At 51.1% G+C, this 21,531-nt stretch overlaps 1 protein-coding gene across 6 annotated transcripts; it reads left to right on the forward strand.

Annotated features, from left to right (window-relative positions):
• Positions 1-12: 12 nt before the first annotated feature.
• Positions 13-19,983, forward strand: CPSF7 (cleavage and polyadenylation specific factor 7). Of its 6 annotated transcripts, none has more exons than XM_027858840.1 (10): positions 13-45; positions 865-969; positions 7,441-7,659; positions 8,450-8,553; positions 8,923-9,095; positions 11,868-12,282; positions 12,756-12,874; positions 14,232-14,400; positions 14,797-14,964; positions 19,636-19,983. In XM_027858840.1, exons 2-9 carry the CDS (start codon positions 916-918, stop codon positions 14,957-14,959), a joined length of 1,416 nt encoding a protein of 471 aa, XP_027714641.1. In that variant the 5' UTR covers positions 13-45; positions 865-915; the 3' UTR covers positions 14,960-14,964; positions 19,636-19,983. The 6 variants fall into 6 exon arrangements, with proteins under 6 accessions (XP_027714641.1, XP_027714640.1, XP_027714636.1 ...); XM_027858839.1 differs by having other exon boundaries at positions 21-45; positions 12,711-12,874; XM_027858835.1 differs by lacking the exon at positions 13-45 and adding an exon at positions 163-251 and having other exon boundaries at positions 12,711-12,874.
• Positions 19,984-21,531: the final 1,548 nt, after the last annotated feature.

The raw sequence follows: 21,531 nt of genomic DNA on the forward strand, positions 1-21,531 counted from the left end.
GATCTCGCGCCGGTCCCGACACGCTCGCGGGGCCTCGGAGGGGAGGTGGGAGAGGCGGGGCTGGGCGCGCGTGCGTGCCGCGTGTGTGCGTGGGGCGGCGGCGCGCGTGACGCCAGCGCGTGGCGCGGGGAGGGGGGACCGCGGCGGCGGCGGCGGCGGTGGCGGCGGCGGGAGCAGGGGGCGGGGCCTGTGGCCGGGCAGAGGTTCGCGCGCTTCGGGCCTAGTCCGGACTCGCCGCCGCCATATTCCCGGTAACGGGGGCGCGCGGCGGGGGGCGGCGGGGGCCGGAGCGCGGAGGCGGGGGCTCGGCGGCGGCGGCGGCGCGAGGGCTAGCGGGGCGGGCGGGGCTCGGAGGGCGGGCGGCGGGGCCGGGCCTAGGCCCAGGCTGGGACGGAGCCCGCTCTGAGGCGGCGGCGGAGGCGGCGCTGGGGCCCGGTCAGTCCTGGGCGGCGCGCGGCCCGCGAGCGCCGAGAGACCAGGCGGGGAGGCCTCATGAGGGCTGGGGCGGCGGGCGGGCCTAGACCCCGAGGGATGGGGGAAGGGCGGGGGGGAATCAGGCTGCGTGGAGGGAAGATTTCCCCCCCACACACACACCAGTCCTCCCCCCGAGAAAGCAGGCGGCGGGCGGGACTAGGCCCGGAGAGATGGGGGGGGCGGAGAGAAGTCAGGCTGCGTGGAAATCAGGGGGCCACTGCCCCCCGCGGAGGCTCGGGGGGCGGGGAGCAGAAAGCAGGCTGCGTGCCGAGGCGGAGTCGGCCCCCTCACCCTCCCCCCCCAGCCGCGGCGGGCAGGGGGTGTCCGAGGACGGGGCGCGCCCCCTCCCCGCCCGCCCCGGCCTGACTCGCCCCTTTCTCCGGACCGCAGCGGCAGCACCGCCACCTTTCTTCCTCGCGGCGCCCCCGGGGTCCCGGAGCCATGTCGGAGGGAGTGGACCTGATCGATATATACGCGGACGAGGAGTTCAACCAGGTGAGGCGGCGGCGGCGTCTGGCCGCGACCCCTGACCCCGGCCAGGGGTGAGGGAGGGGCTGGGACCTCGTGGCCGGCCTGGAGATGCCCCGTGAGCCCCCTCCCCTCCCCGGAGCTGCCCTGGGGGGCCTCGCTGCACCCCTTGGTGCTTTGCAGTGAACTTGAGCCCCCTTTGCTGGCCACGGTTAACTGAGGCTGGGGGAGGGGGGGGCGGGGACCCAAGCGGTCACACATAACCGGGGCCGCCGGACTGGGGGGGGGGGTTCCTGAAGAAGATCGTGTGGGGAGTGTGTGTGCCAGGTGCCAGACTGCCGTGGTGCCCCGTTCTGTGCTCCTGTTTGAAAGAACGGTATCGAAAACGTTTGGAGGGTTTGGTTTTTTTTCGGAAAGAATCTTCTTTGTGATGTAGCTGTGAACTTTACTCGCGTGTCTCAAAATCCACGAACGTGTGCCCCAGCTAAAATTTTATTTCGTTGTGTGCTGGCCCAATCCATCCAGGACCTGGTATCAGGAAGACTTGCTTCGCATCCCACCTCCATGTTGTCTGGGCAAAGGCTAGATCCCTTAAACTCTCTGAACCTCAGTTAACTCGACTGGAAAATGGTAATAATGGTAATGCACGTTTATGTAGTCCTAAGTCGTTTGCAGAGAGCTTTCTAGGTTCCTGGTAGTATCTGCTTCATAGGATTGTCTTGGGGCTCAAATGAGAAGTCCTATCGCACTTTGTGGAACTTTCAAGTGCCCTGTAATGTAGTTTTGTTATGCCTTGAAATTTCAGCTGTGGAAGTTACTCTTTTCATTGTTATCTTCCAAACTGTAACCTGGTCTGGGGACCAGGGAGGAAGGTGGAATCTGCCCTAGGAAGAGGGCAGAGAAAGGCAGGGTCAGTTTCCTTGGAGGTAATTGTGAAGAATGGCAAGGATATCTTGCTAACCAGACTCTGTGGAAAAATGCTTCTAAATTATGGGCACCTCTGTTTTTAACTTGTGCTCAGTAAAATGACCATTCCCCTCCCAGCTTAATGGCCCACACAGGCAAAGATGGCAATAATGATTTTTTTTTTTCCTTTTTCAAAAATGCCCAGTAGAAAAATGAGGAAAGTAGGGTCGTGTGGAAGGGAATTTACAGGTTACGTAGTCTAACCCTTATTTTACAGATGAGGAAACTGTGACCTAGAGAAAGGGAAGTGGCCACCCATGGACATACAGGTAACAAGGATCCAGTTAGGAATCATTCCAGTCTACCGTGTAGCAGCCCAGAGCTACTACTTTTGTTTTATGGCATTTAGTCATGGCTATTAATACAAAATAAGACATACAATAGTTTCAGGCCAGAGCTGAGAAGAAGCTCAGAACTTGGCCAGTTTTTGCATTATCCAGGGAGGAAACTGAGGCTTAGACGAATGAACTTAAGGTCATGTAACAAGTCAGTGGCAGGGCTGAGACTTGAATAACCCATGAGACAGGCCATTTCCTGATGCTGCTGTTTTCCTTATCTTTTAAAAGCCTTCAGAGTCAGACTGTCTCAAAAAAGATGGCAGGAAAGGAAGAATTGGAACATTCTTCCATTTCTCCTGCCAGTGGGTACCATTTGCACTTTATCTAGACAGTTAAAGGGAACCATTCTTCCTTCATAGAACTGTAGATTTTGAGCTGGAAGGGATCTTGGGGAGTGTCTATTCCAACTCCCTCATTTTATACGTGAAGAAATAAAGGGTTTAGCTTCTCAGTCTCACCTAAGTATAATAAAATAGTTGAGTCAGTCTTTGAGCCCAGGTCTTGTGACTCCAGATAGGGCTATTTCCACTACGACACATTGTCTCTGCTGGAAGAAGACTCGGAGCAGCCCATCTGTCTTGTCCCTGCTCTGTCAGGTGTTTTCGAGTTTTCCCAAGCTCTGTAATGATGAGCACAGAAAGAAGTGGCTCTGGCTCTGGAGTAGTTTTCTCATCTTTCGGTCTGATTCTTAGTTGCATGTAACTTGGAAGGGCTCTTTTCTAGCTCTCCCGGAAACCGAGGATGACCGTGGGGCAGCCCTGCCTATAGCTGTGTGGCACCGGGCACTGAGCACTCACTGATGGAGAGCCAGAAGGGGTCGCAGAGGCCGTTGAGTGGAAAGAGGGTTGATTGTATTTGTTTGACTGCTGCGTATTTTGGAGGAGGATGAGCTCCTTTTTAAAAAGGCAAGCTAAGCAAATATATTTGCAAGACTGATTTTCTTGCTGGACCTGGTGAAAAAAGAATATAAATTATCTACCTCTTATTATTAGATGTGGGATTGGATTGAAGGCAACCAGAGTCGATTGAGTGTAGGCACACGTGAGGTGTGGTGTTCATGAGGTATCGTAAGCTGGCCGAGACCCAAGAAACCCATTGAAGTCTAAATAGAAGCTCCTTCCCATACACCCTCTGGTTCCCAGGATAAAGCTTGACATTATTTTGTGACTGTGTCATGCAAAGCAGGCAGCAGCAGCTGCCTTCCCACAGGTGTACTTTGAAATCCCAGCTTTTCAGAGATTTTGTTTTTGTTTGGAAATCCGGGGTCCTTATCAACTCCCTTGATCTCGGGATAGATGCTGGAAGAGCTCTGATTTCCTATATTTTGTGAGTGGATCTCCAGTCCAGTGGCCTCGATTGGCTGCTTTGTTGAGCCATATGTCCCTGTGATTCTCCTCCTACTGAGACAGTTTGATTGTAGATGCCAAGCTCCTTGACAGCAAGAAGCCATTCTAAGCTCAGTCCCTGCAGTGAGGCAGTACTGTCCAGCTCTGTTACCTGCAAGCATGGCCCTTTGGCATTCCTTTCAAGTTCCTTAAGTCACTCAGGAATGAAACTGTCATGTCGGGTTTGCTCACCTTGGCTCTAAGGCCATGGGCCTCAGGAGTGTGGGTGGGGGCTGGGGAGCCCTTGCTCTGCCTCCTTCACCGTCACCTGACATGTTTCTGGATCGTAGATGTTGCTGCTTAGTCCTCATGTGGAGGAGCTTCATCCTCTGGCTTCACAGATACCAGTGACTCTGAGTTCATTTTACTTTGCATTTTTAATTCCTCGGGTTTTTTTAGAAGTGGATATAGGGTAAAAGGAACAAACATTTATTAAATGCCAGGCACTGCTTGATGTGTGCAGGGTAAGGGTTAACTGGGAATAAGAGCTTTGGGTGAGAAGTGAAGCTCTATCAGTGGTAGGATGTAAGCCTCAAGAGAGCAGAGATTGATGTTTGTTTGGTGGTTTTTTGTATCCCCCAGCCCCTCAAGCATTGTGCCAGGCACATAGTGGGCACTTAATAAGGTTTTGTGGGGTTGATTAACGTTACAGTGTTCCTGCCCGAAACCACGTGGACAAGTCACTTTTTTATCATGTTAGCCGGAGCACTAAGTAATTCTCGTTTTAAGTTTTTGCATCTAGGAACATTCTGAAGTTTTGTGACATCAGACCTATCCGATGCTTTATACAGAACTAAATAACAAAGATAATAGCTACTTGGGCCCCAGCCAACGACACCACATTTCCATTCATGTTGTCACTGTGCCTGCTGTCCTCATCCTCCCATTTCTTCATACACTTAGCCTGGTTTGGGTATAAGATCTTGATCTACCATCTTGACCATCTGGAATGACATCTTCTTGTTTTTTGCTTCCTTGATTCTCTGTCTTGTTCCATATCCCAACTAGAGATTCTTTTGGTTTTTACTTTGTGTATTCTTTTTTTCGTTTTACTGTGCCTTGTTCTGATTCGAGTTAGCTGAACTATATACTTGGAAGTGCATTCTGAGCTGTATTTCTGTAGCACAGGAGACAAAACACCACAGAATGCATTTTACCCCAAGAGTGAGTATCCTTCCATTTCATAATCCAGAAAACTGAAAAAGTAAAGAGGTCTTTAAAAGTCGAAGGAAGCCTGTGATGAAAAATAAGAGAAATAAAAATAAGGGAGAAAGGAGGGTTTGAATTTAGTTGTAGTCTGCTCATTTGGTCCTTGCTAAGGTTTGATGGTCTCATTTCTGGTTTTCTTTTGTGTTTTATTTACTGATATCTTATGTTTGTACATCACTTTGACCTGCAGATGTAGTCTTCTTCCCTCCCTCAAAAGTCATCCCCTGTAACAGAATGAAAAAGAAGAGGCAGTTCTGTAAAAGTAACCAATATATCAGGAAGGTAGCATGGGGACAGTGAGTGGGGGGAGTTGTGGCTCTGGAGTCAGAGGACTTAGATTCAAATCCTCCTTCTGATGCTTAAGAGGAGCTTGGGCAACTCTGGACCTCCATTTCCTTGTCTGTAAAGTGAGAATTGGGCTAGATGGCCTCTCATCATCTGATCAGCTCTCTCCCACCCCACCCCCAGATTCTATAAAAAAAGGATGGGAGGTGCATCCCTTCGTTGGACCAACCTCGATCTGATTCCTCTCTCCCATTCAGTTACGTTGTTGACATCATTGTGACATTGTTTTCCTGATTTTGTTAATATCGTTCTGTATCAGTTCATAGAAGTTTTCCTTGCTCAGAATTCTTCATGTTACTGTTTTTTTACAAGGTGGTAATATTACCTTCATTACGTACCACAGTTTGTTCTGTCATTTCCCAGTTGATGGGTTTCCACTTGTTTCCAGGCTTTTTGATTTTTTGCTACCATAAAAAAATCCTGTCGTGAATTTGCGAGTGTTTATGACTTCATCTTCGGCTTCCTTAGAAGATATGCACAGCAGCGAGCCCTCTAGGTCAGAGTTTACTGGGACATTTTAGTCACTTTTGGTTCGATTTCAAATCACTTTTCATAATGGTTGAGCCAACGAATGCCTCCTTGAACAGCGTTAGTCAGCACGCTTTCCTTCACTGCTCCAGTGCCGGGAGACACTCCGAGCTCTGCCTGTCCTAAATGGAGTTGGCCTGTAGAATTGGTAGCATTTGACAGAGGATGTAACTGAGGCACCTCACTTTTCCCAGTCATGGAATGCCCCCCACGCACTTAGCACCTAACTCCAAGGCATGTGGCTCACGCTGAGGGCAGTTTATCAGTGTTTCATTGCCATGTCCTCATGATTTTGTAAGACTGTCTTGTCCCTGGCCCTGAAGGTGAGAGGACAAGAATTGGTTTCTCTCCAATAGAAGAGTGGTGCCAGCTTCCCTTCAGGAAAACCCTGCTGTGCTTTGTTGGTTATTTTCTCGATGAGGTCAGGTTTTCCAAATTTCCTCACATATGATCTTCTAATAAAAGCCCATCATAACCGTTTCTGGGCTGGGTGTTGGAGCTGCGGTGATTGCAGCGTTGTAAAGTGTCTGCTATCTGTCATCTCCTTGGAGGTACCTGAGTGAAGTGCTGCAGGTCTGAATAGGCCAGAAAGGAGATCGAGGAGGGTAGAGACTCCTCAGTGATGCTGCTGGTGCTACCTTTTAATGGTTTTAAAGAGCTAATAGCTGATGATTCTTGGAGAGAAGAGGTTATTTTGCAGTGAGCTTTAAGGTTGGCTCACATTTATTTGAAACATATTTTCTTGTTGATTGACCTGATTTAAGCCAATGATTCCAAATTACTCTGGAATCGTACCATGCTAAGGCAACTGCCCCCTCCATAGGTCTGTATGGCATTTAATACCTAAATAATTAGTTTGCGTTTTTCTTAATTTTTTTTTTTGAAAACTTGATAACATAGTATGAGAAACATTTTGGAGTGTTGCAAATGTAGATTTGCATATTGAAACTTTATATTTAGAAAGAACTACCTATGATGTGACTTTTGTGAGTGGTGTTTTCATTTTATTTCCTTGCCTTGAGAGAATTCATATCTGATTACCAAGTAAATTTTATACTTGTTATTGTCTTCTTTATCCATAGTGTACCCACTCATTCTCACTGCCGTTATCTAGAAGGATTAGAGACCATACGAGCTGTGCATTAATAGATTTTTAAAAATAAAAGCAAAGTTTAATTAAATTATATAATTGGGGTTGGGGGTGGGTATAGTTCTTCTCACCTACATGCCCTGGAATAGGAGGTGACTATCTCACAGGGGAAAGTCAGTTTTACAGTTTGTCCTAAACAATCCCTCACCGACCTTGCCCTATGTGAGTGATTCTCCATTTAGATGGTGAGTGGAATGAAGCGGGAGAAGCAGACTTGAGGGGAAATTCTCCCCTGTTGAGATAGGGGAGGGTCTTGGGTCAGTTCAGCAAAAAGTGTCAAGAACATAAGTTCCTTAAGGTCTGGATCTCCAGCACCTTGCACATAGGAGGTGCTTTTTCTTTTTATGGGGGGGGGGGGGCGGCGTGAGGCAATTGGGGTTAAGTGACTTGCCCAGGGTCACACAGCTAGTAAGTGTCAAGTGTCTGAGACTGGACTCCAAGGCCGGAGGTCCATCTACTGCGCCGCGTCGCTGCCCCGAAGTACTTCGTTTTTGAGGGGGTGAATGAAGGGTCTGCCCCACAGGGCTGGTGAGTTCCCTGTTTGGGGAGCTCACTCTGCTTACCTCTCATCCCCTAGGACCCAGAGTTCAGCAACGCTGATCAGATTGACCTGTACGATGACGTGCTGGCAGCCAGCTCACAGCCATCTGACGACCGCAGCAGCAGCGCCGAGCCACCGCCTCCCATCCGACAGGAGCAGTCTCCCAAGCCCAACAGCAAGTCGCCGGCGATTCTGTACACCTACAGTGGGCTGCGGAATAAGCGAGCCGCGGTCTACGTGGGCAGCTTCTCCTGGGTGAGCCTGGATAGCCAGCAGCCAGCAGGGTGGCCATGGGACAGACTAGCGCCTCCTAGAGCTGCCTTGAGGTTGGTCACGGAGGGGATGCCATCTTCAGAGTCTACTCCCAGATGATCTCAGGTCCTGAGAGTGGGGTCAGGTTGGATCAGCCTCTGGGCGGAAATCCTCAGGACTTGAATGGTGCTGGAGAAAGCAGTGCTTGAGTGGGTGCGGCCATTTCTGTCATCGTTGCCGCCCCTGACCCTGGGGCTTTATATCTAGCAGGGTCATCTCTGGGACGAGCTTTCAGTGAACACCTTGAACTCTTGGTGGTCATTAGATGGTCCTGTGATATTGGTGGGTGACGGGGATCAAAGGCCCTCGTAGCTCTAGTACGCTCTGGGTAGGTGGTGACTCTTGTTCTGCAAAAGTCCTTTCTGTTATATGGCTTGGGCTGGTGGGGGTGGCATGGCCACATGAGCGATTTTCTGACTCTGGTACATTCTTGCTATTCAGAAGAGGAGTTTCAAAGCCTTGCAGTAACCTCCTGGTTGATTTGCACTGATGATTATTAGCCAAGGCACTCTGGAGGCCAGTGGTGAATCGGCCTGCCGTGTCCTTCACCTCTGTAGGTGGGAGGGGGGACGGGATGAGTGAGGGTTTCCGGGGCTCTTGCCTTGACTGAAACAAAACTGGTTTGGGGCCATGGTGGTGATTGGAGTTGTGGTTTCAGGGAAAGGGACTTGTCGAAAACCTCTAGAGGAGATCTCTAGCTCTTGACTTTTCTCTTCTGCTTTACTGGTCCCAGTGGACAACAGACCAGCAGCTGATCCAGATCATCCGTTCTGTGGGGGTCTATGATGTCGTGGAGCTAAAGTTTGCAGAGAATCGAGCCAATGGCCAGTCCAAAGGGTAAGACCCAAGTGGAGGAATTTCTCTGCGAGGTGCCCACCCCAATGAGAAACTTTGTCATTTGGGCTCATCAGGCAGAGTCCTGCTCCGCTCCCCACCCCCGCCGCACCCACTCTTACATTCCGTCAGCTCTGCTTGTGCTCACAGCACATGCCCATGACGTGGTGACCTAGTGAGGCCCACGTGGAGTCGGAGCACTGGCGTTTTCTACTGGGCAGCGAAGGAGATGGGAAGACCGTAGGCCAGAGCGCTTCCCTGCTCTTTCACCAGCTTGGGAATTTGGCACTAAATGTGTTCAGAGTCTCCCGTCTCCCCATTTATTCAAGTGGCTGCTCTGTCTTCCTTTCTTCTCCCTTGCCCTTGCCCAAGGTATGCTGAGGTGGTGGTGGCCTCCGAGAACTCTGTCCACAAACTGCTGGAACTCCTGCCAGGCAAGATTCTCAATGGGGAGAAGGTGGACGTGAGGCTGGCCACCCGGCAAAACCTGTCCCAGTTTGAGGCGCAGGCTCGGAAACGTGAGTGCGTCCGAGTCCCAAGAGGGGGTACGTGGAGATGGTCTGTATGGCGGGGGAGAGAAGGGAGGGTTTTCGTACCACGCCGTAGGATTAGCCTGCAGCGTGAGGGAGGCTGGGTGGGGGTGGGTCTGGTCTGTGGGAAGAGGGCTGTAGCCCCTTTACGAGGGAGGTGCATCCCCAGATCTGGACGCCAGCTCAGCAAGTGCCCCTCGCTGTCCAGCAAACTGCTCAGCGTGGCGAGGTGGAGGGAGCGTTAGGAGAGCTGGGATCTGGTCCTGACTCTCGCATCGAAACAAGCTGTGAGCCCTTGGACAGATCAGTCCGTTTGGGCCTCAGCTTCCTCATCTGTAAAATGAGGAGTGGGACTAGATGCCTTTAAGGCCCTCGCCAGCTCTGAAGCTCTCCAGTCCTGAGAATTAACTCGCAGTGGGTGGAAGGAGCTGTAACCCGTCCGCTGTAATGCGGATTGGCTTGGTTATGAGATTGCTGTGCTTTCCCATTTGTCTTTGGGAGCAGCCACCCAGGGTGTCATTTCTGTTAAGTGAGCTGTAATCTTGGAGGTTGTCCCGTGCCCGGAGGGTATGTGGAGAATCAAGCTGGTGCTGTTGTGGCAGAAGGGTGGTCTGCGTGGAGAGTTGGGGAATCTCCAGCGTGGTCCGGGGGGGAGGGAGCCCTGCATCCTGGTCTGCTCGGCAGGCCTAGCTCGGTAGTGGAAGAGGGGGCGTCGGGCTTCCGGAGCTTGGCGCCAAGATCCCTTAAGTTCATCCGATTCTGTACTCACCGAGCAACCTTCTGATCTTGATTTGGTTTCCCAAATAGGCTCTCCTACTGGGAAGAGAATGCGCTGACCAGCCGACACAAGTATTCCGGTCCGCTTGGCAGTTAGATTTCTCATTGTAAATTAATAAATTGGCATTCTGGTTTATGAATCAGTCTCTTGTGAGTTTGGTTAGCGTGAATCAATCCCCCAGGGTCCGATCACCCCTGGGTGAACTGATAAAATCGAGTTTCTGAACCTGCAAAAGCTGAGGACCAGACCCTGGACTGTGGTGACCCCACCAAGGTGCAGCCCCACTTCGAGGCCCAGCCTGAAACAGCGAGCCAGCCTTAACCACAGTGGGGAGATGTCTTAGGGTCTACCACTGTTTTAGGGCCTACTTGCCAAGCCCAGCCTGCATTGGGTCTCTGCCCCCAGGTACAAGGATGGTCCCCTCACTCTTCAGTAGGGATAGCTCTCCTCTGATTCGATTCAGCGGTTTTGATTCCTCGGGTTGCAGTCACACTCCTCTTCTTGGCCACTTAAACCTTCCAAGTCCCTTTGGTTCAAGCGTTACTCCTGCCTTGCCAGTCTCAGATGCCTCACTTTGCAGCCGGCTGAGAGAGCAGGCCTGTTCCTCTTTTCCGCTGTTCCCTCCTGGGGGGCTCTGCCTTGACTGAGACGATGAGGTGATAGAATGGTGTTTTCTGTCTGCCGCGTCTTCCCCTTTGGCCGGAGGAGTAGGTGCTGCATAATAAATACAGGGCGGCTACTCTTGGGGCCCGTGGAAAGCTTAGGCACAAAATGAAAACCTCCCAAGTCGGCAGATTGTTGCTCGGAAGTCGGTTGATCCTCAGGAAAGGAAAGTTGATAGTTTTTCTTCAGGCTTGGAGGCTGGTGGAGAGACCTGTGAAGAAACGGGCTGTTAAGGTGATTTGCAGCATGAGAGGGTCAGACGCTTGGAGGTGTAGTGACCACTGAGTCAGTGGGAAACGGTGTGGTCTACGGAATAAAGACTGGTCAGACGGGGGTACTAGTTAGGCATCCGTGTTCGCTAGGTGGAAGATCGCTCTAGCTTTTTGGTGAGGACTACTGTTAGTGACACCTGTTGCCCCTTCCTAGGATACTTCCCCCAGATGTCTAGCTCTGCTCTTGTATTGAAATTCCTATCTGGGTCAGGGCTAGGGTGTCTTCTGATGTCGTATCTTGAGAGCAATGCTTCCCGGACAAGGAAACATTTTTTTGAGTACTCTGAGCAAAGCAGTGAACTGGTGTGCCCTCAGCCGCCTGTGGCCCACTTTCTTCTCTCTCCAGGGGTGTGGGGCATGAAATGGGCCTGTGGTGTTATATAAACATCTTGGTCCTTTCGAAGCTGGTGGTGCTGGCAGCGACCCTGGGCGGAGGGAGGACCTCAGCATAGCGTCTTCTTCCAGTGTGTCTCCACATCACCTCTTCTCCTTTTGTTCCCACCTGCACCCAACCCTTCCCAAGCCCTGTTGCCAGTTCCTTGTCCGTAGGTGGGCTCCGTCCCTCTCCAGCTGTGTTGTGGCAGATAGACACGTTCGTAGGTGTAGGTGGAGCAAGATGGAAATGCTTCAGTACTAGCCAAGAGGAAGGATGTGGACTTGGTCTGAGTTCTTGTGTCAGCTCGGTCTTGCTGAGTGATCTTACTCACTTTCACTTTCTTGCTTGGCTCCTTTCCTTCTTCTTGAAGGAGGTGTGATCATGCCTTTATGGAATCTTTGGAAGTCTCAGGATGGATTAGTGACTGGTGAGCCATGCCCTCTGGGTGTCGCCAGTGAAAGGCCCTGTGAATAAACAGGGTAGCACCAGTGATAGGGATGACATCTGCTCCTGGAGCCTGTGGATTCACTGAATTGTGCCTTGAGGGCCCCCTTGCCAGGAGTTCATCCTGTACCCCTGCAGTGTAAGCACCTCCTGAGTGAGGGGCCACATCAGGCCTATCCTTCACTAGATTGAGACAGTGCCGTGGTTTTGTCGGTTGCCTGGAGCAGTAACGCTGGCTCTGTTTTGCTTCATAGGAGTACCACCACGCGCCCACTCCCGAGATTCTAGTGATTCTGCTGATGGACGGGCCACACCCACTGAGAACCTTGTGCCCCCGCCTCCCCGTGTGGACAAGCCCCCCAGTGTGCTGCCCTACTTCAGCCGCCCTCCCTCAGCTCTTCCCTTGATGGGTTTGCCCCCACCACCCATCCCACCCCCGCCACCTCTCTCTTCGGGCTTTGGGGTCCCTCCTCCACCTCCTGGTATCCATTACCAGCATCTCATGCCCCCGCCTCCCCGACTGCCTCCCCACCTGGCTGTGCCTCCCCCAGGGGCCATCCCACCTGCCCTGCACCTCAACCCCGCCTTCTTCCCCCCACCAAATGCTGCAGTGGGGCCTCCGCCAGATGCTTACATCAAGGCCTCTGCACCCTATAACCACCATGGCAGGTAAGGACTGCCTTGTTTCCTTCTAAAGAATTGGGCTGGGTGTAAGGGGAGTCCATGGGTCAAGTGTCTTCTATTTGGTCTGTGCTGGAAAGGAAAGTTTCTGCATTCTGCCTGGGGAAGACGAGCACGTGACCCTCACCCTTTCCTCCTGCGTCTCTGCTGGAAGGGTGTGCTCTGCCGCCTCGCTTTTGTATCGCCCTTCCATGGGGGCTTTTCTTGTCTGCTTGACCCAGGCCCTGTCCTGGTTGTTCACGCTGATGGGCTTGCTTGAATTTAGTTCCCTGGGTGCTGTGGTGGGGGCGTTGGCAATGGGGTACAGTGCCAGCCTGTCTTCAAGAAGGGTGTGGTATGTTGGAGGAGATGACACATGAAGGAGGAGAGGTCAGTGCAACATCATACCCAATAAAGTGCCCTGCTGTACGGTACAGATCTAAGTGCCACGGGCGGTCAGGGATGGTGTTGTCTCCGTGCAGCCGAGAACTGGGCCCCCCACCCCCAACGGCGTGCGAAGCCGAGTTCGAGGAGATCATGAATCGGAACAGAGCAATCTCTAGCAGTGCCATTTCCAAAGCTGTCTCTGGGGCCAGCGCAGGTAACTTCTTCTACCTTTGCTTCCAGCTCCTGCCTCTCTTCCCTCGTCCTCTTCTCGGGGGTGGGACTGCTCGCGTGGGCCATCTCCCTCTGCAGGGGTGCTGAGAAGGATAGGTAACTTGGGGAAGGATGGTTTGCTTTTAGGCATATGTCCTGTTTCCATAGTGTTTGGGGAAGGTATTTTTTGTTTTTTTGTGAGCTGGAAGTCATTCCCAGATTTACGTTTGCGCAGTAAATCTAGCTTTGCACCTGGGATGGAATGTTATGTGCAGCATTCCGTTTCTGCTCTGGGCTATAGAAGGACCTCTCTGCCTTGTAAATGTAAGGACCACCCGACATGGCAGAGATGGAGTGCTCTAGAATAACGGCACCCTAGATCAGATTTGCCGTTTCTACGTAGACCCCGAGGATTATGAGGGAGTGATTTCTGACTGGCTTCGACTGCTTCATCACAGTCTTGGAGTCCCGTGGCACAGAGCGTGCCAGGCCATCTCAGCTGTTACAGGCTAGCCTGGTGAATCTGATGGAGCAACAGGTGGGAGAGACCTGGCCTTTGCTGAGCCGACGCCAGGAAACCAGGCAGTGCCAGGCTTGATGGCTAGTCTCACTGCCACCTCACAGGGTGACTTGGGGCGAGTAGGTGGATGTTTATTAAACAAATGTTCACGTGGTGATGGACCTTTCTCATTCTATGCTAGGTCTAGGGCTTTGGGCAAAATTGACAAGCCGGGATGCCAAGAAGAACGTTGGCTGGAAACATTAGCATCATCCTTTCAGGGATGGTCTTTTCCTCATCTTGGGTCATGAAGCCTAAAGTGCTCCATAGGGCTGTTTATTGGATTTCTTTCCCACCTGCTAATGTGGGTTAGAGACAGGACGAGTAGACCTACATTTTCCTCTCCTGATTTTTTTCCTAAAGAATCTTCTTTCACATTTGATTAAATCTTTATCCAATTTTTCTTGCTCTCCTGCTGTATTTCTTTACTGTTGTATCTCCCCATCTCTGGGCTTTTCTTTTCACTCTTGCACAACTACCTTCAAGTCCTCCTTTCTATTCCCTCAGAATATCCTCAGGACCTTGTTCTTCTCAGTGGACTCCGTCCTCGAACTCTTTCCTTCTTTACCTTGCCTTCTGTCCCAGAGGGTCTTGGTTAAAGCCTAATTGTGCTCCCTGAGTGCGAATCCCATGCTAGCCAGGGCCAGGTGGGAGCTGTGGATGGCTGCGTGGCTCTCAGGCAGGCCTGGGGCACGCACGGGCACCTCTGGTTTGGCTTGTCTTCCGTCTTCTCCCTCTTGGTCCAGTTTGCTTCCGTTACTCTCCTACTCATTCTTGGCCTTTCCTACCCATCCCGCATCAGGGGATTATAGTGACGCTATTGAGACGCTCCTCACAGCCATTGCTGTCATCAAACAATCCCGGGTCGCCAACGACGAACGTTGCCGTGTGCTCATCTCCTCCCTTAAGGACTGTCTTCATGGCATCGAAGCCAAGTCCTACAGCGTGGGTGCCGGCGGTAGCTCTTCCAGGTGAGTTCCCGATGGGTTTGCTGGCCTACCAGCCCCAACGGCCCTCCTAGGGATTGGTGAGGGGGGACAGGAGGCCTTAGGAAGGTGCCTATTAAAGTCATGGCTGTAGGCCCTGACCTCTCTAGGAGGAGTTCAGGAAGACAGAGGAAGTCAGAAGGCTTTTATTAATAATCATCTTAGGCTAACTAGGTGCTACCAAAGGCAACTCCATTAAGAAATACATTGTAGTTTGTGTAGGCTTTGTATTCTGACATAAATGGAGACCGTAACCTAGGGGCAGGTTAGTCAAATGCTCATACAAACAGCAACGCCAAAAAAATTGTTCTTGAGCACCTTGAAGAGAGAATGCCATTGAGCCCCTCTGGAGAACCCTGAAGGAAGAATCTTTTCCAACAGGAAAAGACACCGGTCCCGTGAGCGATCACCTAGCCGGTCCCGTGAGAGCAGCCGAAGGCACCGGGACCTGCTCCATAATGAGGATAGGCACGAGGATTATTTTCAAGAAAGGAATCGGGAGCATGAGAGACACCGGGACAGAGAACGGGACCGGCACCACTGAGAAAGGTGAGACGGGCTCCACTCTGGCTGCATTTCTTTTGGGGCCTCTGATGGTGAAAAGCCAGAGTGACATCTGCCCAGCTTGGGACGAGCCTGCTCTTGGGCTGGCTCTAAAGGGTAGGGAGTTGTGTGGGCGTGGCCTCTGTCTTCCCTGCTGCAGCCTCTTGGGACTGTCCACTATCTCACCCCTCACACTGAGTTAGGAAGCCAGGAAGGAAGGACCAAGATGCACGTCCGAGGCCACTCATCCCACCCTGTGTGCAGTGGGTCTTACTCCTGCATGTTGATCTGTGGCATGCCAGCTTAATGGCTTTAAACACAGGGCCTTTTTGTAGGAAAAAGATTACAATAAAGAAGGGAAATGGGGGGGGGTGACCTTTAAGAATAAGGGATTATTTCACTGTTTTCCACTTTGAGTATAGCTTGAGAGAGGAGGGTCTTCAAGATGGCAGAGGGGAGGATTTAGGTTCGTTAACAGGAGGAGTACTTGCTGAAATTTGGGATTGCTAAAACGAAAGTTATCCAAGAAGATTATTGACTGCTTCCTTTGAGGTCTTAAAAATAAGTTAAATCCCCATTTGTCTGGGATGGACTGTGTTTGCTCTCTGCTTTACGCCAATCATAAACTGAAGGGGCTTCCGAATCCCTTCCCAGCTCTGTGGTTGGAGACTTTTTAAGCCCGAGCATGTTTTCCCCACTATTTCCCAAACAGTGCATTTGCAGCCCTGTTATATCGTGTGTGTCATGATATTTCCTTGTTTGCTCTTCTGCTATGGCCAGAGCTGACAGGAAGGCAAAAGTTGGAGGTGAAAGGGATAGAGGTGGTAGTCACCACGTGAATATGGGGGGCGAGGTTTGTGTGTGCGTGTGTGTCTGTGTGCTTGCTCGCGAGAGGATGCAGGTAGATGACTGGTTCTGGGTAAATTAACAGATGTGTAGCAGACTTTAAAAAAATGTCCTCACCCTGCTTAATGACAGGAGCTCCTCTTGTCTGATGTCCTGTGTGGCTGCAGGTAAGGGAAGGTCAGAATTGGCACTGAGCAGTCTCCAGGAGCTGTCTTCCCCTCTGCCCTCAGAGAATCACCAGGGACATTGTCCTCCTGACGTGATGAGGGCGTCATTTGGTGTGTTTGGCATTAGGAAAGTGTCTACGTTACGTACTGATGCATTTCTGAGCTGACTCATCTCTGCTTTGAAAGCGTCCTTTTCGTGCTCCATAAGGACCAGTGGTGGTGGATGGCTCTGATGCTGGGCTGAACTGCTGTTTGGTCTCTCCACGGCCCCGGAAACCTTTCTGGAGTTTGCCACTTGGGGGAGTTTTGACAAAAGAATTTTGAGGGCAAGTCCTTGCCCAGGTCATGTCTCCAGGGCAAACCGAGGATTAAACTCCTGGCCTTTCTACTTGGATTCTGTGTAAACTAGGCACCCCTCTTTAATTCAAACTAAGCCTGCTCCTTTCCTAGAAGTAAGTGCCGGCTTCTCTTTCTTTGGCGCATGCCCTGCACTGCATAGAACAGGAAGATGCATTGAATGAAACCTGGACGCCAGCGTGGTTGGCCTCCATTGTGATGGAGTCTTCTGCGTGCACTGCTGGCAGCCTGCAGCCCCTGCTTGTAAGATGAGACGTTAATTCTTACTGTGATTGGGGTCTGTTGTGCATCTGTAGGATTTAGAGCTAGAAGTCCCCTTGGTGATCACCCAGGCCAGCCAGGAGGTGGCTTGCCCAAAGTCATGTGGTTAATACGTAGTGGAGCTGGGGTTTGAACCTAGGTGTGCTGTGCCACATTGCTCCTCGACTGAGGGAATAATTGAAGATCTAGTAAATCAGCTAGCAAGGACTACTATAGCAGCTTATTCCGTAAACAGGTTAGGCATCTGCTCTGTGTGGGGCGCTAGTAAGAGCCCCTTAGCCTTGGCAAAGAATGACTAATGTTGAACTGCTTTTAAAAAGGTGATTCGATGATTATTCTGTGCAAATGATGGGAGTGAGCAACGCGGCCTCTTTAATTTTTTGGTATTTAGTCTGTAAGGCCAAATTATCATTCATCATGGTTTGAATGTTAAATAATTAAGCGCTCCTAATTAAATTTGTCACAGATCTGTGGGCAGGTTTTCTGCTACCCTGGGCCCTCTTCACATGTGGGTTCTTGATTTACCACAGGGCTTACCCCTTCATAGGCAGTTGGGGTGAAATTCTGGAGCCGGACGTTCCATTTGCCATTTTTATGGTCACCTCTTCGGGTTGGCTCAGTGACCCTGGCGGAGCAAATTGTTCTCCCTGCTTCTCAGAATGAGCAGAGACAAAAACTATAACACCCAGTTTTTAAATATTTATCACACTCTGGTGCAGAGGCAGGGCTGCAGAACAGCTGTATGTGCTGCCCCTTTCCCAGGGAAGGTTGGATCAGGCCCCACCTCCCTGCCAAGCACTTTGTTTTGAGCTCTGTGGCCTCCTCCCCTCCTTGGAAGGCATTACTTCGGTCTGTCTTTGCTCTGAGCGGGTGATAGTGACTTTTCCTCTGCTCCTGGGCGGCAGGAGAAGGTCTCATCCTTCTGTCCCACGTGTCTGTTACCCTTTTCCATTTTGGGGCCCCATATGTAGGATTCCTCTCCCAAGAATCTTTGGCCTTTGCAGCCTCCACTGAAAACGCACTCCAAGGGAGTCAGAGGTTGGTTTAGAATGAGGCTCCATCTCATTCCATTTGAAACCATTGAGCTCCTTTTCCAGTGTGGCAGGGATACTCCGTAAGCAACATTTAGTTTGTACGGTACATGTACTTTTTTTTTGGTCACTTGAGAATGATCTAGTAGTCTTAGATCTGTGGGTAGGACCTCATTCTAATATTTGGCCAGTTGGCACATTATTCAGGGATATACAGGAATAATCTTCACACTCCTAGAAATATCGTTCTCATTCCCATTTTCACCTTTTTGTCTCAGGAAAAACAAGTTCTTGTGCACTATTAATTCTGTCCGAATAGCCAAAGCTGAAGACATTTGCTTTCTTTACCTTGCATCGTTATTAGATCACCTAACTGTGGAGTGCCTCTGTTTTCCCATCTGTAAAATGAGCTCATACATTTTTGGGATGCTTTGCTACTTCAGAGGGAGGGAGGGAGACTTTCAATAGTGAAGAGTTCCCAAGTTGAAAGTAAAAATCAGGAAAATGTACAGTAGATGTTTGTGGAAGGATTCAGTAGCATTTTCTGTCTCTCGTGTGGATTCTTCATTGAATAATACAGGACCCTTAGAGGTCATCTAGTGCAAGGCTACATTTCACAGAGGGGAAAACAGAACAAAAAGGTCCAGGGGTGTCATAGGCAGAACTGGGATTCACACTTGGTTCCCTGGGCTCGCTATCAGAAAAACTCACCGTGCAAGCTGCACACACACGGGATGAGTGGCCTTCCAAAGCCTCGGAGGTGTTCCTTTAGCTTGCAGTCTGCAGCAGCTTGAGTGGGGCTTCTCTTCAGCCGTGGATTGGAGCAGTCTGGATGCTGCCATCCTTCTACCTCTCTGTCCTGACTTCCAGTCCTGTCCTCTTTCTTTGGCACCGTCCTGCCTTATTTGACTTAGAAGGGAATGTGTTTCTGGTCCCTCTTTTGAAACAGAGATCATCACTTTAACATTAGGGGGACTCGGAGCCTATATGTGATTCTTTGTCTACAGGCTAATTAGTCGGCCTCTTCTGGGCTTTCCTGGGGCCTCCCAGCTCTGGCCAGAACTCTGCCTCTGAGCCTGAACAGGACGTAGTTGCCAGCTCCTGCTCCCAAAGACAGGCCCCTCCGCAGGGAGCCATTGCAGCCTGGCCCAAAGCTGAGTGCTTGGTGCTTGTTGGTTCTGTTTGACTTTCAAACAAAATTTTAGTTCTCTTGCTGCTTATGTCTGTTCTACAGTACCTTTTGGGCTATAACTCAGTGCTGTTGTCTAGGGGAGATTTTTGTAATCCCAACCAGCCCTTGGCCCTTGTTTTCCAGCCTGATTTGGAAATGCCTTTGCGCCTTTTCCTCCAGCTGAGAATACTTTCTTTGGTCTACATATAGAACCCAGCCTCCCAAGCTGGTGGCACCCTTCTTCTGTGAGCAGGGCGGGGCTGTCCCCCGTTGGGTCTCTTTTCAGGTGCCTACACAGTGCTTGGACTTTGTGGTTCTAAACTTCTCTTGATGTCTCTGCCCTCCAAGGTAAGCTCTAGAGCCTGCAAAAGAGTTTTTCAGTGCTGAGCTCCAGGAGAGGTCAGAGAGCAGCTCCCCTGCTCCCGGCTGGGCAGGGGAGAGCAACCCAGGGCCCCGAAGCAGCTCCACATTGCTTATCGCTGATACACAGCCAGTTAACCTCTTGTTCTTTCTTCCTCTGCCACTGCCTAACCTTGCTGTCTGTGAGAGCTGGTATTTACACGGCCCTTTAAGATTGCCGTGATATTTGATCTTATTCGATAACTCTTCTGAGCTCTTCTCATTGTTTCTTTCTTCAGAATAGCCCAGCCAGGCCTTTCTCCTTTCTTTCTCTTTCTCAGTCATGCGTAATTATGTTCTCTCCTACTTTCCGTAGCATCCTTTGACCTCATGGGTTTCCTGCTTTAGAAAATGCTGGTGTAATCCAGATAATCCCCAGATAATCAAATATAAATCTCTAACTTGTATTTTCTCTCCCTCCCCCCTTCTGCTGTTCTCATTGCAGGAGTCTGGTTGGAAGTAAATGTTTTTTTTAATGGACTTGCATCTCCTCACCTCGATCAGGACTAAAGGACGGAGGCCGCTCCACCCCTTCCCCCTCCCCCAAGCCCCCAATTCCCTCCAGACACCCAGGGAACACCCGATGCCCCACCAGACCGAAGAGAGCTTGGCAGCCCTTCCTAGCTCTACCCAGGCCCCGGCATGACCCCTGCTTGCCTAGGGAAAGGGCTGAAAGACTTGATGGGGCTGGGAGGGGTAAGAGAACAGAAAGGGAAGAATGTAGAATGTGTCTGGGGCCATGATCCACAAATGCTTGGACTCCAAAAGAACGGTGCTTTCTTTTTCTTGGAAACTCGTGAGGTTCTTATTCTCTGGGGGCAGCTTGAGGCCATTGGGAAAGCCTCCCAAAGACCCACCGAAAGAGAAGAGGTCGTCATTGGGTAGGGGAGTGATGCCCAGAGGTGCCCAGGCCTCTGCTGCACTAGCACTCCACTCAAGGGGCTCTCCGTGTCCACCTCGCCCTCCTCCCCACTCTGCGGTGTTGCACGCCTCCAACCCCAGATCCCTCTCAGCCCTTTTGGGAGGAACTACAGGAAGAAACATTATCTGGTGACAGGCTGCTTCTGCCCTAACTTGTTCTGCCTTCCTCTCTCCTGATCTCCTAGGGAAGGCTTGAGGCCTTCATCACTCCTAGTTTCCTTGGTCCCACTGGTCCCTTGAGGAACAAGGGCCCTGTCCGGTGTCTCAATACACTTGCCCCTGCCAGGCAGAGAGCATCCTCATAAGATGGCTTTCTCTGCCCAGGGTCCTCTCCCTGCTTTGCTTGCTTGCTGCTCGTGAATTAACAAGCTCTGATAGGCACTCTTCCCCTTGAGCCCTTCCCCCAAGAGGGCTGTTTCCTTGTTTTAGAGGAAGGCACTGCAACACATCCCCACCTTGGCAGCGGTGATCCCAACGAGAGGTTACAAGAAGCAGGGGGAGAGAGGGGCACCTGGTCACGACCACTTCTGAAAGCTTTTCCTTCCAAAAGTTGCATGTAAGCATGCACCTTACATCAGGTCGCTGATTGGTGTAGCCTGGTTCTAGACATTGGAGATTGTAGCCTGGATGTCTTGCCGGCCTTTGGCTACTGGCAGACTGGCCTCCCTCTCACCCCTCCAGGAAGGTCCAAGAAAGAACTAGAGCCTAGCTTGCATCTGCTGTATTCTGAGCTCCATGGACACCATTCCACTGGCCTGCCTCCTCGAGAGGCAGGGCGACAAAGTTGCTGCTCCCATAGATTTCAAATTGTGGCGAACAGGCTTCTCCGTGCCGCTGGTCGTTCCATGGGACAGGGCTACCTCTACATCACCCACAGGGCATCCAGCCTTTAGTATGAGAAAAACAAGAGACTCTGGTCTCAGGAGATCCTTCCAAGGCAGAGGGGAAGGGAGAGCCGCTAGGCCTAACAGACTTCGGTCAGGCACTGAGTGAATTTTTCCCAGGGTCAGAGGCACATTCCCTTGGGACAGAGGGAAGGGGTGGTAGCTTTCTCCCCTCGTCCCCCCCACCCCACCCCACCCCCACCCCCACTTCCTCTAAGGAGCCGAGCATCCCCAGCCGGCAAGTGTTAAGTGACGCGCTTCTCCCAGAGACCAGCTCCGGGTGTCTTTTTTAAAATGTAGAGAAAACCAAATGAGGTGACTTGTTTGAGGAAGAAAACATAAAATACCAGAAATCCGTTTGCCCGGAGAGTTTGTGTTTTGTTTTTTTTTTTACTTAATGACACAATTTTTAGTTTTATTTCCAGATAGCAAAAGAAAAATACCTGAGGGAAAAAAAAAGGCCAAGGCCCCGTCCCCCCTGTTGTCGGTGATTCGATTTGTTTGTCTCTTTCTGATAGGTTGGAAATTGTGTAATA

The sequence above is a fragment of the Vombatus ursinus genome, unplaced genomic scaffold (genome assembly GCF_900497805.2).
Source record: "Vombatus ursinus unplaced genomic scaffold, bare-nosed wombat genome assembly UNPS02013931.1, whole genome shotgun sequence".
NCBI lineage: Eukaryota > Metazoa > Chordata > Mammalia > Diprotodontia > Vombatidae > Vombatus > Vombatus ursinus.

Bases quoted from the DNA above. Each gene is read 5' to 3' on its own strand.
- CPSF7 (XM_027858839.1), top strand. From the start codon at position 916: ATGTCGGAGGGAGTGGACCTGATCGATATATACGCGGACGAGGAGTTC. The intron at 970-7,440 runs GTGAGGCGGCGG...CTCATCCCCTAG, and splicing joins CGGACGAGGAGTTCAACCAG to GACCCAGAGTTCAGCAACGC. The intron at 12,875-14,231 runs GTAACTTCTTCT...ATCCCGCATCAG, and splicing joins TGTCTCTGGGGCCAGCGCAG to GGGATTATAGTGACGCTATT.